The sequence below is a fragment of the Rattus norvegicus genome, chromosome 3 (assembly GCF_036323735.1).
Source record: "Rattus norvegicus strain BN/NHsdMcwi chromosome 3, GRCr8, whole genome shotgun sequence".
Classification (NCBI taxonomy): Eukaryota; Metazoa; Chordata; class Mammalia; order Rodentia; family Muridae; genus Rattus; species Rattus norvegicus.
Window position 1 is genome coordinate 33,428,686 of NC_086021.1, and position 18,375 is coordinate 33,447,060.

General features: G+C 50.3%; 1 protein-coding gene and 1 long non-coding RNA gene across 2 annotated transcripts; both read left to right on the forward strand.

Moving 5' to 3' along the window:
* Positions 1-1,608: 1,608 nt before the first annotated feature.
* On the forward strand, positions 1,609-5,935 carry Golga2l1 (golgin A2 like 1). The gene is made up of 5 exons (XM_006233904.5): positions 1,609-3,142; positions 4,701-4,808; positions 5,043-5,086; positions 5,186-5,249; positions 5,596-5,935. Exons 1-5 carry the CDS (start codon positions 2,900-2,902, stop codon positions 5,833-5,835), a joined length of 699 nt encoding a protein of 232 aa, XP_006233966.1. The 5' UTR covers positions 1,609-2,899; the 3' UTR covers positions 5,836-5,935.
* A 4,084-nt stretch (positions 5,936-10,019) lies between these two features.
* Positions 10,020-18,367, forward strand: LOC134486066 (uncharacterized). The gene is made up of 2 exons (XR_010064742.1): positions 10,020-17,771; positions 18,269-18,367. It is a non-coding gene; the product is annotated as an uncharacterized LOC134486066 (long non-coding RNA).
* Positions 18,368-18,375: the final 8 nt, after the last annotated feature.

The window sequence follows — 18,375 nt, forward strand, 5'->3', positions numbered from 1 at the left end:
TGGCTCACAACCATCTGTAAAGAGATCTGGTGCCCTCTTCTGGTGTGTCTGAAGACAGCTACAGTGTACTTATATATAATAAATGAATAAATCTTTAAAAAAATTCAAAAGTAAGGTTGAACATGGTGGGTGGCCCTCACCTTCAATCCCAGCACTCCAGGGGCAGAGGCAGGCAGACCTCTGTGAGTTCAAGGTCAGCCAGGTCTACACAGTGAGTTTCGGGACAGCCAGAGCTGTTTTCTATGTGATAGACTAGCTAATTCCCAGCAGCACTTGTTCCTTGCTGTTTGAGTATCATCCGGGCTGCCTTTCTGCTCCAACAATCTGTCCTCAGGATGCATTCCTCCTCGATGCCTGTCCATCTCCTCTCATAGTGGCCTCCTCCTCCCCCTACTCCTCCTCCTCACTTTATCATGCTTCTCCTCCTCCCCCTCCTCCTCCTCCTCACTTTATCATGCTTCTCCTCCTCTCCCTCTCTCTTTCTCCTCCTGATTCCTACCACTAGACTCCCCAGTAATTGGCTGCCGTCATTTTTTTTTAACCAGTCAGAGAAGACTGAGCAAAGTTTATACAGCATCATTTGGTGTTAGACGAGAGTGTGCTTGTGGGACTGCACCAAGACCTTGGGGCCAGTGGCCAGCATTTGAATACATAGCAGCACTAGACTAACCCACAACATCCATATTGAACGTGATGGCACACGCCTGTCACCCAGCACATGCCTGTCACCCTAACACATGCCTGTCACCCCAGCACATGCCTGTCACCCAGCACATGCCTGTCACCCTAACACATGCCTGTCACCCCAGCACATGCCTGTCACCCAGCACATGCCTGTCACCCCAGGACACGCCTGTCACCCCAGGACACGCCTGTCACCCCAGCACATGCCTGTCACCCCAGCATATACCTGTCACCCCAGCACATGCCTGTCACCCCAGCACATACCTGTCACCCCAGCACATGCCTGTCACCCCAGCACGTGCCTGTCACCCCAGCACACGCCTGTCACCCCAGCACACGCCTGTCACCCCAGCACACACCTGTCACCCCAGCATATACCTGTCACCCCAGCACATGCCTGTCACCCCAGCACATGCCTGTCACTCAGCACACACCTTTCACCCAGCACATGCCTGTCACCCCAGCACATGCCTGTCACCCCAGCACATACCTGTCACCCCAGCACGTGCCTGTCACCCCAGCACACACCTGTCACCCCAGCACATACCTGTCACCCCAGCACGTGCCTGTCACCCCAGCACACACCTGTCACCCCAGCACATGCCTGTCACCCCAGCACATGCCTGTCACCCCAGCACATACCTGTCACCCCAGCACGTGCCTGTCACCCCAGCACACACCTGTCACCCCAGCACATACCTGTCACCCCAGCACGTGCCTGTCACCCCAGCACACACCTGTCACCCCAGCACATGCCTGTCACCCCAGCACATGCCTGTCACCCTGCACATGCCTGTCACCCAGCACATGCCTGTCACCCCAGCACATGCCTGTCACCCCAGCATGTGCCTGTCACCCAGCACGCACCTGTCACCTAGCACATGCCTGTCACCCCAGCACATGCCTGTCACCCCAGCACATGCCTGTCACCCAGCACCCTATATGTGGAAGTACAAACATCAACAAGGTCAAGGTCATTGTTGGCTACATAGCAAGTTTATCAGGTTGAGTTACATGAGACCTTGTGGGAAAAGGGGGAGGAAGAAGAGGAGGAGGAGGAGAATACCAGAAACAGTTAGATGTGCTAGTACACACCTTCAACCCCAGCATTTGGGAAGCAAAGGCAGGCAGATCTATGTGAGTTTGATGTCGGCCTGGTCTACAGAGCGAGTTCCAGGACAGTCAGGGCTACAAGATCTACATAGTGAAACCCCATCTAAAGAAAAAAATTATACACGCACATATACATTTTTTATTTAAAGATTTATTTATTATATAAGTATACTGTATCTGTCTTCAGACACCAGAAGAGGGCATCAGATCCCATTACAGATGGTTGTGAGCCACCATGTGGTTGCTGAGAATTGAATTCAGGACTCCTGGAAGAGCAGACAGTGCTCTTAACCCCTGAGCCATCTCACCAACCCACATATACATATACATATATACATATAAAACTGTGGGCTTTTCCACCATGCCCTAGTTCATGAGTAACAATTAGGAGGCTTATAATTTATCAATAAATGCCTAGGTTTTAAGCTAGGCTTGTTCCCCAACCAGCTCATAACTCAGTTATCCTGTTATTCCATTGTGCGTCTGCCCCGTGGCTGGTTATCCCTCCTCACTTTCATACATCTGACTTCCTCCTAGTAAGGATGGTGAATCTTCCCATGCCTGACTGTTTCCTAGAGTTCCTTTCTCTGTCTGCTGGATATCCCACCTTCTACTCCTGCCTCAGCTTATTGGCCATCGGATTTTTATTTTGATGAATCAGAAGGTGCCTTAGGCTGGCAAAGAACAGAGACATATTTTCCCACAGTGCATATAAATATTATCCCTACATGTATATGTGCATATGTATATGATATATAACATATGATGTACACACACACACACACACAGGTGCACATGCACACATATATCTATGCATGAGCCCATGTTTTAAAAAAAAAAAAAGAACACAGAGAGAAGCCGTGCTCCCTCCAGGATGCCTAATGCGGTGACATCCCACAAGCTGGGCTGGGCATGTTGGTTTTCGGTGGCCTTGAGGGTGCAGGAATGGGTGTTTGCAGCGTCCTTTCAAATGACAGGTGGGTCATGTTCAACCACGTGGAGAGCTGGAGTGCAGGGGAGCTGTGAGCTCACCGCAGCATTGTGAGCTCACAACTGAGCTCACAGACACACTTTAGACACGGTGACTCCAGCTAGGGCAGAGATGGCTTCCTCTGGTTATGATGTTAGTACTTCCTTCGTGATTCTCATTCCCCGAGAGCCATCTGCCAGACGAAGGAAACGGGCCTCTGCCCAGCGGAAGGAGGAGGCTCGAGCGAGGGCCTCATCCTGCTGGAGCTGGGTATGGGGAGAGGAACAGAGACAGGCAGATGACGACGGTCAGTTAGAGATGAATGACTTCGCAGTCCTCAAAGCTGATCCTGGCCAGGTGTTCTGGCCTGCTCAGGTACTGGGGCTCAACCTGTCATCTCAGGGGTGGCACATGAGGTGGGGGCAGAGGGGTGGGGAGGACAGGATTGACTAGAGGAATCTGCAAGTCACATATGAGACTTTTGCTATCCTAAAGAAAGGATGGAGGGGGTCTGAAGCCTCAGTTTCCTCATTAGGAAAATTCTGGTCTGTTCCAGTATTCTCAGAGCCCTTGCCCCACAGCTAAGAACTGTGTGGTTTTAAACCGTCTCTGAGGTTAATGATGGCCAGCGGGATTGCTCAGTGGAAAAGGTACTTGATGACAACTCTGCAAATCTAATTCCCATTCCCTAGACAGAACTGACACCCGTGCTTGGCCAGCTACTGTCTCCCTGCTCTTATCTACTAGATTCAACCTCCAGGATGCACAAACCAAAGGGCAGCCATTATTCTCCGCTTTACCCAGTTGTTTCTGAATCGACAAACACAGCCAGTGCGTGGGTCTGGGAGGAGGGAAGGCAGGAAAGCAAGAGGAGAGGGAGAATGGTTATGTTGACCCTGATGATGAGTCCATCCCAGGAGCAAGGCCTATAGTCAGGGGCCGTTAGCTCTCTGCCTCCTGCACTTGGCACTTTGTCTACTTGCTGTGGCTGCCACAGGTCAGAGCTCCAGAGGGACTTAGGTCCTTGTGTGTTCAGGAAGGAGCCCCTGCAGCCCCTGCTTTGAGCACTGGCCCTTCAGAATGCTACTAAGTAGCCTGAGACCTGGGCATGTCTTGTCTGTACCCCAGTAGCTCCCAGCATGTGCAACTGTCCTGTGCCTGGGGCTGTGCTACCCTGCTTGCCGCATTACCTTGTGTCCATGAGGCACATGGGCTGTGCTGCCAGACAGGCGTAAGAACTGGTGTGGTGGGGAGCGCTCAAACCCTGGGAGTCTCAGAAACCTGAGACGGTCGGAGTGGAGCTGCCCCCGGAACGTGTAACTACACACCAACCGAGAGGACCATGGGCGGTCATTCATGTAACGCAGCATCTGGAGTTCAAAGAAAGCATCACCAACATCCGACACTCAGCCAATAGGAAACCTTTACCTCCACAAACCCATCCCACTCCCCAAGGTCCTGATATCCCTGTCCCACATGGAATAAAGTGTACAAGTTAGTTCCCCAAGGATCATCTGAAAGGAGCTGTCTTTACTGAGCTGTAACTTTTGGAGAAGACTTCTCCCTCACAAAGCATTTATCACCGGATCTCTGACCTGCCTGGCTGGCCAGGTTCCCGCTGCCTGCAGGGGCTCACATCAGAGTGGCAGCAGCTCACACTCCTATTGCTACAGCTGTTAAGGGACTTGGGACCCCAGCTACCTGCCCAGTGCAGGCCACCCAGCCCCGAGCTGGAACACTCTTGGCATTAATGCCCAGCTGGACCTGAGTCCTGTGGAACCTGTTCATCCCAGACTCTGCCAGCTCAGTCTGGCATACAGACCTGTCTGACACCTGAGAGGGAAGTGGGCAGACTGGGGACCTCACATGTCTGTGACAGGGAGGCACATGGTCTTCTAATCCTGCCCCCCCACCTTGTTCCGTTCTATGACAGGTGACCACAGACAACACTGCTTCTGCACCTCCAACCACTGATGACGTTATGTTCCTCGGGGTCGTTCCTTGCCCAGATGCTGATCTCATTAGGGGGGTGTCACCTCAGGTTTGTGCTTCTCCCCACCCTCCTGTCTGTTTCCCGAAGGACTCCCGAAGTTCTCAACTCTCTTCTCTCTTCAGATAGCTTGGTCCGGGTACTGCTCCGGGAGCCTGGCATGGGGAGGCCAAGCTGGGGAAGGCTTGGGAAGATGGGTGTTGAGATGAATTTGGCTCATGGTGTCCCTGTGTGACAGTAAGCAGAAGCTGAATAATGTTACCTTGTTTCTTTCTACCTACACAGAGCCACGATGCTGGCAATTGCTCTAACCTCATGGAGGAGACCAAGTAAGTGTTCCCTACTGAGGGAGTCAGGGCAGGCCTCTGCCCATGAGCCCTGTTTCCATCAAACTACCTGCACCCCTGATCTTATGTCTCCTCCCTTAGGACTTTCTCTTCGACTGAGAGTCTGCGACAACTTTCTCAACAGCTCAATGGCCTTGTGTCTGAGGTACCACAGGACTGGGGTCCAGAGAGAAGGTAGAGAGGAAAGGAAGGCACAGTAGAAAACGAGGCAGGGATTCCCGAGCGGCTCTTGTCATGCTTGGAGAAGACCTGGATTTGGACCTCGATGGGCAATGTGATTTTATCCTGTTTATCCTGGTGTGGAAAGTTCGAGGTGACAGCTGTTGAGCGGCGGGGTTGAGCCATGGGGGTTTAGGGGCCATGAGGAGTGGCACAAGAGGGTGTGAGTGAACAGGAAAGCAGACTCTGCTAGTTGAGGGGGAATAGGAGGCTGCAGGGATTAGACAGTGAGGGTCACAGAGCATCTCCATGAGAGGTATTGTCTCTCCTAGTCTACATCCTACATCAACGGGGAGGGCCTCACGTCTTCCAACATGGAGGAACCTGAAGGCCTGGACCATGGAATACAGGAGACCCTGTCTCAAAAATTCCATAGGGGTAGGAGGGCTTGCAATGTAGCTCAGTGGCTACATTCTTATCTGTTGGGCACAAGGCTCTGGGTTCGATTCCTAGAACCAAAACAGAAAAAGAGAAGTCACGGGATCACAAGAGTATGTTTGAGCAATACTTAGCCAATCTGAGACACTTGGGGACATCCAGATAAGAAACACTGACATCCGTACAAGAGAAAGACAGACGTTCAGTCGTGCTGTGGACAGTCCCAACCTGAAACAGTATGAACAGAAGACAGAGACAGGAATTTTGTTTAGTTGAGAAGCGAGCAGAAATAGTGACAGGCAGGTTGGTCCATTCAGACCCTTGGTATGAGACAAGAGCCTCACTCACTCACATCTTAACCAGGATGTGCTTTTGCATCGATCATTGGTACCAAGGGCACTGGGGAGAAAAACATTCCCTAGATCCAGTTCTGTGTGAGAACAGCTCTCTCGTGTGCCATAGCACACACTAGCCTCTAGGGGGCAGTGTCCGCTCAGCGATGTGCCCATCAGTTGGTTAGAGTCTCTTCTGTGAGTCCCTCAAGTCCCTCCCATCTGTGCAGACCAGCCAGGCTCCTGGTCATAAGCTGGATCTTTCAGCTCTCTTCCCAGGAGTCTCAAGAGAGCAGTAGGGAGCTACTTGGTTGGAAAATCGAGCCCGACATGCAAGGCCTGTATGCTATACACAGACACCGCCTCACATCTGGTGTAAACCCTACCTGAAAACACTTGAGAGCCAGGTACGATGGTTCACACCTGTAATCCCAACTCCAGAGGCTGAAGCAAGAGAGCACCGCAGTTCAGGGCCAGTCCCACCCTTCCTGCATAGTCAGGCCCTGTCCAAAAATAAAAGTAAACCCAGCAAGCTGGGTAGATCACTTCAGCCCATAGATCAAGACCAGCCTGGGTAAGCAGTAGAGAACCTATCTCAAGGTTTAAGGACTGGCCTGGAGTTCAGCTCAAAGCCTGCATTCCCAGCATCCCCTCTGCAGGACTGGAAACAGGGAGGACTTGGTGCTTAAGAAAACGTGGTGGTTCAGCTCCCAGAGCCAGTTCCCACCATCTGGTAGTAGGTTACTCCAGCTCCTCAGAACGTCTCGCCCTCTTCTGTCCTCTACGGGCACCACACTCGTGTATACAAATGCATATTTTTTATTAAAATTTTCTTTAAAAAACTAATATTTTATATGTCCCTGTGGCACTCAAGACCAAAAAAAAAAAAAAAAAAAAAGGTGCAACATAGTCTCCACTCATCCTAGACAACCAGAAGGTTGGGGATTTCTGAGTGGACTGTGGTGGGACCATCAAATTGCACCCCATCCAGCCTTTCTCAAGAGACAGTCACACTCCAGTAACAGCGTGACAGGAGCCAGGCAAAGCACCCAGTGTCTCACAGCGAGGAGGAGGCGGAACCTCCAAGCCTGGTCCCTAGAGGCACTGTGAGGAAAGGTCCTCCAGGTAGGCAGGAGCAGAGGAGGGTGACAGTCACACACCCAAACCAGTCGTATGCCGAAGGTTTCAGGAGCCAAGGGTTGAGAATTGCAATAACCAACATTTACACAAGTCTGTGACTCAGCCAGGCCCTGACCCCAACAATGGAGCAAGGTCTTTGGAGCCGTCCCTCTCCAGACTGAGCCAGCTGAGGTACAGAGCACGAGGCACGTTACATCAGATACACAGCAGTGTGACTCCAGAGCTGCAGAGGCTAGCCTTGTAAACGGTGTGGTGTGCCGCACACTTAGCTCCAGCACTTGGGAGGCAGAGGTAGGCAGATTGAGTTCAAGACCAGCCTGGTCTACATGGCCTATTCTACGAGAGCCAGGGCTATCCAAGACCCTTTATTCAGAATGGGATATCTTAAGTCAAGCTTCTCATGTAGCCCAGGATGGCCTTGAACTCATCCCACCTGCCTCCATCTCCCAAGTGCTGAAACCATGTTCAAATGTCTAGTTCTTCTCTAAGGGAAGGGATGCACGGTGGAGGAAGGATCCACAAGCCCTCAGGCGTGAGGTCTTAGTTGCAAACCTCTGCCGTGCTTCTTAGAGAAGGCTCAGCAGTTAGAAGCACGAGTTGCAGGGTTGGGGATTTAGCTCAGTGGTAGAGCGCTTGCCTAGCAAGCGCAAGGCCCTGGGTTCGGTCCCCAGCTCCAAAAAAAAGAAAAAAAGAAAAAAAAAGAAGCACGAGTTCCTCTGGCTACTCTTAGGGGAATTGACTTTGATTCCCAGTACATACATGGTAGCTCACAACTGCTATAACCCCAGCTTCAGGATGTCAACTTTTAGTGTCTGTACAAACTACCCCCTACACATACACACATTACACAATTTTTTGAAGATTTGTTTTGATGAGTGTGCATGCGTGCATGCGTGTGGACGCGTGTGTGTGTGTGTGTGTGTGTGTGTGTGTGTGTGTGTGTGTGCGCGTGTGTGTTGTGAATGTGTGCCACTGGCATGCAGGGATATGTGGAGGCCAGAGGTGACATCAATGTCTTTGAAATGGTTTTCCACCTTATATTTTGGGTCAAGGTCTAAGATGCTAGTCAATGAGCTCTAGGGAGCCACCTGTCACCACCTTTCAGCACCTGGCATCACAGGTGCACACCACCACACATCTGCACATGCTTGCTGAGGATCTGAACTCGGGTCCTCAAGCTGGCATAGCAAGCACTTTACCCACCGGGCCGTCTCCCCATCTCCAGGACATTACACGTGCTAAGTAAGCGTTTTGCCACTAAGGCACATTCCCAGGTTTCTTTTCAATTTTCACTTTGAGATAGCATCTTGCTAAATTGCCAAGGCTGGCCTTGAACTTGTGATCCTCCTACCTCAGCCTCCTATAGGCCTATTCCTTCTATACTTCTGTGAGTATTCATTAGTGTTGCTTAGCCATGCGTGCTAGGCAAATGCTCCACAGCCGACTCTGCCCCCAGCCCCTTTTCACTCTCATTTGGAGACTGGGCAAGCCCTGAGCCACTGCCATCAAGATGGTCTTGGATTTGGGATCCTCTTGTCTCGGCCTTCTGAGTACCTGAGATTACATGTCTGTGCCACCAGGACGTTTCCCTAAGTATTAATGGCATCTTTTGCCTCTGCTGCACCTCCCCTGGTTCCAGGTGAGGAAATGGCTGCCAAGTAGCAGAAATAAAGTCCGGACAAATCCTCCTGAAAACACTCCCACCTCCGCCCTGCTGGATCCTGAGACCAGCAGTGTCTCCGCTCTCTGCACTCAGGAGAGACCTGATCTCCCTGCTCCCATGCCACCTCACAGGCTCCGGTGTTCCTTGGCTGGCGTTGACTTGTTCCACCACCACCCCACTCTGGCACCAGTGAACCTGCCCGGCTGGTTTGCCAGGGAGGAGCTGGGCCTGTTGTCATCTTGGGGCAATTCTGACTTTTGATTTACCAGAACTTGAGAAAGTACATGCGTGCACGGGGTCAAAAGTGGGACCGTGTAGGGGAAATTACTACAACCTCCTCTACAGACTCCACGGGGCTGAGAAGCTCCAGATCAGCCCCTCTGGTCTGACTAACCAGGCCATGGCCACCCACCTGAGATGCTTGTCCCTTAACCTCCACCACACCACAGAATCCTCAGCCACCAGCTCTGCCAGACCAGACCAGACCTTAGGCATCACTAAAGTCTGCGCTCCTGTCACCCAGTCCATGAGAAGGCCTGAACTTCCCGCTGAGCCGATCAAAGGGGTGGAACCGGGGCTGTCAGGCTGAGTAGAGGCTGCAGGGAAAGGGGAGGGGCTGGGAGCTGTCAGATTGAGCATAGGCTTGGCAGGGCGGGGAGTGGGATGCTCATAAGGCGGGTACAGATTTGTTTGCTTTTCTGTCTTTTGAGAACGTTTTCATATGTAGCCCACACCCAACTCAAACCTACAAGACTCAGATTCCTGAGTGCGGGAATTAATGCTATGGGCCACGATTCCTGAAGTGATGGTTAGTCTCCGTAACTTGGCTAGTTTAGGATCATCATGGAAACAGACCTGTAGCCAAGGGTGTGTTGTTGAAAGACGTAACTGAGCAATGGAAGACCTACCATAAATGCGGGCAATACCGTTCCATTTGCTGGGGTTGGGGGAAGGGGATCCAACACAGAAGGATGAGTACAAGCATTTACCCCTCTGTGGAGGGCTCAGTGTGACCAGCTACCTCACAGCCCCACTACCATGTTAGTCCCACACCATGTTAGCCTGCACCCTCAAGCTGTGAACAAAAATAAACTTTCACTTAAATTGGTTTGTTTGAGACAAGGTTTCACTGTGGATGGCCTCAAACTCACAGAGCTCAGCCCACCTTGGCTCCAGAGTGCTGTGTGGGGCTGAAGGTATGAGCCATCGTGGCTGCCTCTGGGTGGGGTTGGCAGTGTGTGCCGCGGTGGCTGCCTTTCAAGTTGCTTTTCTCTTAGGCATTTTGTCGAAATGAGAAAAGAAACTAGCAGCTTTTCGCTCGTGTGTGTGTGTGTGTGTGTGTGTGTGTGTGTGTGTGTGTGTGTGTGTGTGGTCTGAAGACATGGCTCAGCTTGGCGTAGAGGCACAGAGACGTCGCTGGAAACTTCATCTCACCAGGCCTGATTTCTTCATCTGTAACAGATGCCGTGGTAACCGCGTCAAGCTGCCTTAATAACTGCACAGACGTTAGTAAATGTCAGCTCAGTGTTAAGATGGCCGCACCGCGTGTTCTAAGCACATTTCAGGCCCTGGGGCCATGACCGTGGGATCTTAAACAGCCAACTGCCCACAGCTACAGAGAAGGTGTTGATTAGGCTGAGACGAAGCCCAGTTATTCCTTCAGGAGTTCATTTGTCCGCTCATTCACCGAGGTTTTTAAGTTTTTTAAATTGTGTGTGTATGTATGTGATGTGCATATAGGTCCTGATACCCACAGAGACCAGGGGTGTCAGTTCCCCCCCTGGAGCTGGTGTTACAGTTCAGGGCTGAGAACTGTGGGTGCTGAGAACCAAACTTGAGTCTTCCACAAGAGCAGAAGTGCCTTTTAGCTCTGAGCCTTCTCTTCTTTGCCAAACTCTGGTCCACAGGAGAGCAGCTCTCAGGGGAAGGGGACCTGGGCTTTTTTTTTTCTTTCTTTTTTTTTTTTTTCGGAGCTGGGGACCAAACCCAGGGCCTTGTGCTTGCTAGGCAAACACTCTACCACTGAGCTAAATCCCCAACCCCTGGAGACCTGGGCTTACACGGTTAGTCCCAGGTGATAGAAATGGTCACTAATCCAGGCACACACTGCCCTAGTACTTGGGCAGGAAGATCGAGAGTTCAAGGCTAGCCTGAGCTACATGACGCTCTGTCTTGAAAAAAAAACAAACAAAATCAAAGTAAAAGAATACACACTAGGGGGCTGGAGAGATGGCTCAGTGGTTAAGAGCTCTGACTGCTCTTCCAGAGGTCCTGAGTTCAATTTCCAGCAACCACATGGTGGCTCACAACCATCTGTAATGGGATCCAAAACCTTCATCTGATGTGTCTGAAGACAGCAACAGTGTACTCACTCTACAGTGTACTCACATACATAAAATAAATAAAAATCTTAAAAAAAAAAAAAAAGAATACACACTAAAGCCCATAGCTGGGACCGAAGTCTATGTTGGGGGTGGTTGCTCACATTAGAGGTAGACATGACCTATACCCAGGGCTGCACCTCTCCTCTGCGTGCCACGCCGCCCAGGCAGCTGACTGGCAAACTTGGGAGTGGATGAGTTGGTTTAATGTGTTTGCTGGTGTCCCGCGCTATCGTCTCTCCAGCAAGAACACACGCGGACACCAGGATCCTTCTGCAGCAAAGTGTTTATTGCATCTTGAAGAGGAGAGACGCCATGGCCCCAGAGAGCGTTAGCTTTATATCCCCCAAAGCAACGTGTTCCTTCCCGATTGGCCGCATAGCCGTGATCTCATTGGCACGCCCTGGGGTGGGCAAAGACTTGACTCGAACACACCCTTGCGCATGCGCACTGCGTCCTTCGGGGGTGGACAACAGCTGTGCCCTGTACTAACAGACAACAGCTGGTACGAGTGGCTACCAACATGCTGGTGTTTCTCCCCCCAAGATTTAAAAAAAAAAAAAGTGTGCGAATGTATGCACACATGTGTGCAGGTGCCCTCGGATTCCAGAAGAGGGCACTAGATCTCCTGGAGCAGGAGGTACAGGTGGTTGTGAACCACTCGATGTGACAACAATCCAACTTGGGCCCTCTCTTAACCACCAAGCTATCTCTATTCCACTGTTCTTGAGGGTAGACTTTGTAACAGAGAGATCTTAAGTTTACTTTTTTATGGTTATTGTGTGAGTGAGTAAGCTACCACACATGCGTGCGTGCATTCGTGAGTGTGTGTGTGTGTGTGTGTGTGTGTGTGAACATCAGGGAACTGCTGTCCTGTCTCCCTCCTACTATAGGTTCCCTCAGGTCATAGAGTTTCACAGCAGGGGCCTTAACCTTCAAAGTCACCTCACTGGGCCTCCACCATGACAGCCCTCACCTTTCATCCCAGCACTTGAGGCACAGGCAGGCAGACCTCCGAGTCTGGGGCCCGCCTGGACTGCATGGAAAGTCGCAAGTCAGTCACTATCACTTAGCGAGATCCTGTATAAACGTCTAGGTACTGAGAAACGGCCTAGCAACTAAAGAGCTTGTTTCTAAAGTAGCAAAAGTGAGGACTAGAGTTAGGATCCCCAGAGCCAAACCATGCCTGTGGCAGCCTACCTCTGGTTCCGGTGCTCACAAGGCAAGAGACATGGATCTCTGGACACAGCTGGAGACAGACTGGCTGTTGAAGAGCTCTAGGTTCAGTTGACAAGCCCTGCCTCCACTGGTAAAGGGAAGACAGAAGTTTGAGGCTAACCTGGGCTACATAATGAGGCCAAAACAAACCCTGTTCTGTGTACCTTGTTTACAGGATCACAGAGCAGGTGTCTATCACTGTGTGTAGCTTCCCCGGCCTCCACAGCAAACTGGGTGAGTCTACACATCCAGGGGACTCACTCATGACTCTGGCCGGGATCCAGGGGGCTCAGAGCTGAGGCTGTTTCTCCTTTGGGGTACATATGTAGCAGGTATACAGGTTAAACTGAAGTTAACCTCATCTCTACTCCAGATGATGGGGTGATTGACCAACATGATACACAAGAGGCAATCTGCGCCCATCCTCAAGCCCTCAGTTAATGACAGCCAGTATTCCTAATAACAGTCTCCTTGCCTGAGTGTCTACAACCATCCCAGACGGCTGATAACAAGATGAAGGGCCAAGGCATCAGCTCCTCTGAAGGAGCGGACCAGTCAGGCTAGCTCTGATCCTGGGCTGATATTAATCAAAGGCACAGAGCCCAAATCGAGTCATCAGGGCTTCTGAGTCAAGCCACGAGCTGGCCCAGCCACCCTTTACGAGAACAGCTAACACCTGCCCATCAGGTTTTAAAGGCCTTGGTGAGACGGGCTTCCTAGCGATGGGGCCACTCAGCAGAGAGCTCTGCATTTCCCTGATGAATCACCTTCCGTATTTCTTGGTTCTGCCCCTCACTGTCTTCTGGCCTCAAAGAATCAGTTTTTTGACTATTGAACACTGCTACCTTCTCTGCACTCAATTTTGGCTGTTCTTGGTACTTATGCATTACCAGCGCCCGCAGCCATAAGCGCAGGCTAACATTGTCAGCTGCATCCAATAAACTGACTGGGCGCATGTCTTTGAGAAAGTGACTCATTGGAGCTGGAGAGATGGCTCAGTGCTCTTCCAGAGGTCCTGAGTTCAAATCCCAGCAACCACATGGTGGCTCACAACCATCTGTAATGAGATCTGATGCTCTCTTCTGGTGTGTCTGAAGACAGCTACAGTGTATTCATACATAAAATAAATAAAATCTTTAGAGAGAGAGAGAAAGTGACTCATCATAGGGCAACAGTTTCTTAATAGGAAGTTGCCCAAGGAAGGAAGAGGTCAGAGCTCCGTAGATAGGCCCTTTCTCAAAATGGCCCAATTCTCTAATCACCCTGAAGGACTCTGTGTAAAGGAATGCCCAGGCATGATGGAAAACTGCCACGTGTTCTTGCTAAACCAGAGAGGCAAGTGCGATGCACTGCACACACAAATTAGATTCCATTTTGGTAAAAAGCAAAGCAAAACGACTGGTCACTTGCTGATGCATGACTTAAAGGTGGGGAGATCTCTGAGTCTGAGGCCAGCCTGATCTAGTCTACAAAGCAGGTTCCAGGACAGCCAGGGCTGAGGGACTGAGGGGATTTGAGACGGGGTCTCACTAAGTGGCCTAGGTCTGGAACTGACCATGCAAACCAGGCTGGCCTCAAACTCAAGAGATCTCCCTGCCTCTGCTTCCTGGACGCTATGTGCCTTCAGACTGGACTTTCCAACTGTTGGAAAGGTTTGTGTATGTGTGTCTGGTGTCCAAGGAAGCTAGAACAGAGCATTGGATCCGCCTAAACTGGAATTATAGATGTTTGTAAGCCACCATGTGGGTGCTTAGAAAGAAACCTGAGATTTTTTGAAAGGGCAGCACATGCTCTGAGCACATGCCCTCATTAAAAAAAAAAACAAAAACAAAAACCCAAGATGATATCCATGTGTGTTTATGCCACATAGACGCCAGAAGGCATCTGATCCCCTGAAGCTAGAATTACAGGCCGCTGTGAGCCACCCAATATGGGTGTTGGGAACTGAACCCTGGTCCTCAGAAAAGCACACTGTGACCCTAAGTACTAAGTCACCACTTCCATCCATCAACAGACTTTGACACTCGGACACAGACTGGCCTTGAACTCATGATCCTTCTGACTCAGCCTTCACGCAACATACATTGCAGTAGCTATGCACCTACAGCTAATTCCTCATGTTCTTTTCAGATACTGTAGAGAGTTCAGAGTTCTCATGCCTGGGTACAGTTTCCTGTGATGTGGACTTACATCTGTGACTGAAGGTAGATCTGTATCTGCAGAGCACTGCGGTCAAAGTTCATAGCCTGTTTCACTTCCTTAGCTGTGTCTTGCTATCTTTGTTCTGCTCTTAAGCCTCACCCAGGAAATACTGCATTAAGCCATCTTGTCACTAGGATCCTCTCAGTGGGGACAGTTGCTTAATCTGTGCCTGCATTAGACATTGGTCAGAAAACTTGGTTGCCAGCCCGCCACTGGAGCCTCTCCTTTATCTGATGATAAGACAGAGGTCATGGGTCACTGGAAGGATTGCAGAAGGGGCTGGGGTTGCCACACGCTACCAGCATGACTTACATCATTGGCTTGTCTGGCAGATTAACCACACAAGATGGTCAAAGTCATTATCCCCATTCCATGGATGGAGAAGTCGAGTGTTTGAGTTCTAGCCAGGAGCCTGCTTAGAGCTGCAAGCTGCCCTGGAGGCCACTGTGGAAGGGCAAAATGTGATGCTAAGTAGGGCCAGTTTCCACAGATGGGACAGAGCCACATGGAAAGCAGGGAGAAGAGGCATCCTGGTGCTTCTCTTTGAGGGTGAGGGGAATGTGGGAAGGTCTCCTCTCAGACGGAGGGGCGCATAGCTAAGCTAACCGGGTGAGCTGCTGCAGTAACTCACACCTGTGAAGCTAGCACCCAAGTGTGGGGGCGGAGGACTGTTGCGAGTTTGAAGCCAGCCTGAGCTACAATGTAACACTCTGCCTCAAAACACAGAGGTTAAAGTTGCATGATGACCTCAGCTCAGACCCCCTAGTGCCGTGTTTAAGGATCAGGAAAGCCACACTTGTAATCCCAGCTCAAGAGAGCTGAGGATTTCTTGGCCACTCAGTTGGGAAGAATTGCTAATTCTAGGTTTGGGGACAGTTCCTGTCTCAAAAGGCAAAGTGGGGCACATTTGAAGGAGAGACGGTGTGACCTCTGGACCTTAAAAGCATGTATGTTTCCCCTCAAATAAAGAGTAGTTTTGTTGTGAGCTGGTTTCAAACTCAGCTCTAAGGGCTTTCACAGGTTCGCATGATCAAGATTGGTTTTCTCCAAATACAAGATATTTTTCTAAATACAACACCAGTCAGAGAAAGCCAAAAAGTATCTACATGTAGGGGTAAGGTACCTACTGCATAGAGAAATGAAATTGGTGAGAGAAACAGCTTTAACAACATCCCTAGGTGGTAGGGAGGGGGGTCACTAACATTGGGGATATTTGAAAAGCCACACAGAAACTCATTCTATAAGTTTACTAAAAAATAGAATTAAGTCGATGCAGTAGTGCACACCTTCAACCCCAGCACTCAGGAGGCAGAGGTGGTCAGATTGCTGGGAACTCAAGCTCAGTGTGATCTACAAACAGGTCCGAGACTACACAGCGAAACTGTCTTAAAAACAAGTATTAAAAAATCTATATTCATATGTATGTGTATATATGTATATATATATATGTATATTTATTTAAGAGGGCTTGGAGGTATACTACACAGGGCTAAAGCTCTGTCCCAGAAGCCATAGGTTATTAAAATGCTCCTCTCAACAAAGAGATACCTCCTGTTGTCAGGATGAGCCCCAGGTCCCTCAAACAATACAAGCTAATGCTATTATTGCTCTTGGTTACCCACCGCAACATGATAGACCATGTTGCTGGGGACGCCACACTCTGGCGAACAGCACATGAAGAAATTAATCTGGAACCAACCTGGAAACCGTTCATAGCACTAGAAGGTACTGTGCAGGTTACTCAGGGAGAAAAGCCCACTACAGCATGTGTAGCCGTGACCCCTCAAGCCACACCAGAAGACCGCCCTAGCAAGACATCTATGTCCATCAGTGCCATGGTGGCATTAATATTAATTAGGGAGGTACCCATTCCCAGTTCAGATTTAGGGCTTACTCCACAGGAGGGGGTCATGCCTGGTGCTGTACCTGGTCAAGAACCTGTAGCTGAGGAGGTCCTAGGGGAGGACAACGGCGACTTCTGTCTTACTTCTCTGCCCCGTAGAGAGCCATCTTTACACGAACAGGCAAGGGCAGCTCGGCCTCACAGCTCGTCACTGTCCATTCAGTGGAGAGCAGTTAACAGAGTCCCAGAAGGTCAAGGTGCAGCCCATGTGACTTCAGTAGCTCCACCTAAATGAGACATGTGTACCACACCACCTCCTTCAGGTCACCACAAAAGCAGGGACAAGGAAAAGTCTTCTGGGCATGACAGTCTCGAAGCAGCAGCTCTGATGTCCGCCCACAACCAAGCCAGTCAACCTTCCAGCGAGCTTGGAAGAGGTGTTGAGGTCTGGTCTGTTAGGTGTTGTCATGCTGAACACTGACCCCCAGATCTGGTTGCCCCAGGGAGAAGATCCTGTGCACATGCTGCTGTGTGACCTGCCCCCACCCCAAGATATCCCTAATTGGTCAATAAAGATGCCCATGTGCTGCAGCTGGGCAGGAGAGGGGAAGGTGGAGCCTGGGGTCTGAGGGGTAGACCATGAGGAGAGATCAGAGAGGACACTATGCGTAAGGGATAGTGAAAACTGGCCAAGAGGGGATCCAGTTGGAGTAAGAGTGGCCCAGGCAGAACATGGCAAGTCCTATATCTGGGTTATTGGTAGGGAAGTAGACAAAATAGCCATAGAGGCTTTTACAAGTGTAAAGGGTGTGTCTTTTATCTGGGAACTAAATAATCTAAGGCAGGCTGGAAACTTCCAATTAATATCATTTACCACACAAAGGGGCTCATGGGACTCCATCACTCTGAGGCCCTGGGGACAGGCTGCTGGGGGAGGAGTGGGCTGTGAATGGTCCCATACCCACGCACATGCCCAACACTAAGTGACCTCAGGGACTTAGAAAGAGAGCTGACTTGAGGCTGAGAGGGGGACAGGGATAGGAATGGGGTCGAGGAAGAGTTGGGGGAGAAATTAAAACACTGTATGCCTTTCTCAAAGAATGAAAACACTGTGTATTTGATAAACCTGTTGTGTCTTCTCAAAACTACTCTTTCTGCCAGCACCACGCAGAAAACAAAATCCTGCTTTCCTGCAAGTTTTCACACTGTAGACACAAACTCTTTTTTTTTTTTTTTTTTTTGTTCTTTTTTTCGGAGCTGGGGACTGAACCCAGGACCTTGCGCTTCCTAGGTAAGCGCTCTACCACTGAGCTAAATCCCCAGCCCCATAGATACAAACTCTTACCAGCCTGTAACTGCTCACAGCCAGGGTGCTGGTCGCTGCTGCCGCATCAAAGCACAGGCAACTGAACTCTGGAGAAATGGGTCAGAGGTTAAGGCTCCTCTTCCAGAGGACCAGTGTCCACGCTCAGCATCTCCATGGTGGCTCACAACTGTCTTTTAAGCCCAGCCATAGGGCTTTTACATCCTTTTCTAGCCCCCATGATGCACAGGGTGCATATGCACAACACGCATGCAAATACACACATTAAGAATAAAACCTTTTGGGGTTGGGGATTTAGCTCAGTGGTAGAGCGCTTGCCTAGGAAGCGCAAGGCCCTGGTCCCCAGCTCCGAAAAAAAGAACCAAAAAAAAAAAAAAAAAGAATAAAACCTTTTATTTTATTTTATTTTATTTGGTTCTTTTTTTCGGAGCTGGGGACCGAACCCAGGGCCTTGCGCTTCCTAGGTAAGCGCTCTACCACTGAGCATAGAACCTTTTAAAAATAATTCTAGGGGGTTGGGGATTTAGCTCAGTGGTAGAGCGCTTGCCTAGCAAGCGCAAGGCCCTGGGTT

What these genes read in the sequence shown, in the direction of transcription:
- Golga2l1 (XM_006233904.5), top strand. Translation starts at nt 2,900, where the DNA reads ATGGCTTCCTCTGGTTATGATGTTAGTACTTCCTTCGTGATTCTCATT. An exon ending in TTAGGGGGGTGTCACCTCAG is followed by an intron (nt 4,809 to 5,042) that starts GTTTGTGCTTCT and finishes CTACCTACACAG; the next exon opens with AGCCACGATGCTGGCAATTG. An exon ending in AACCTCATGGAGGAGACCAA is followed by an intron (nt 5,087 to 5,185) that starts GTAAGTGTTCCC and finishes CTCCTCCCTTAG; the next exon opens with GACTTTCTCTTCGACTGAGA.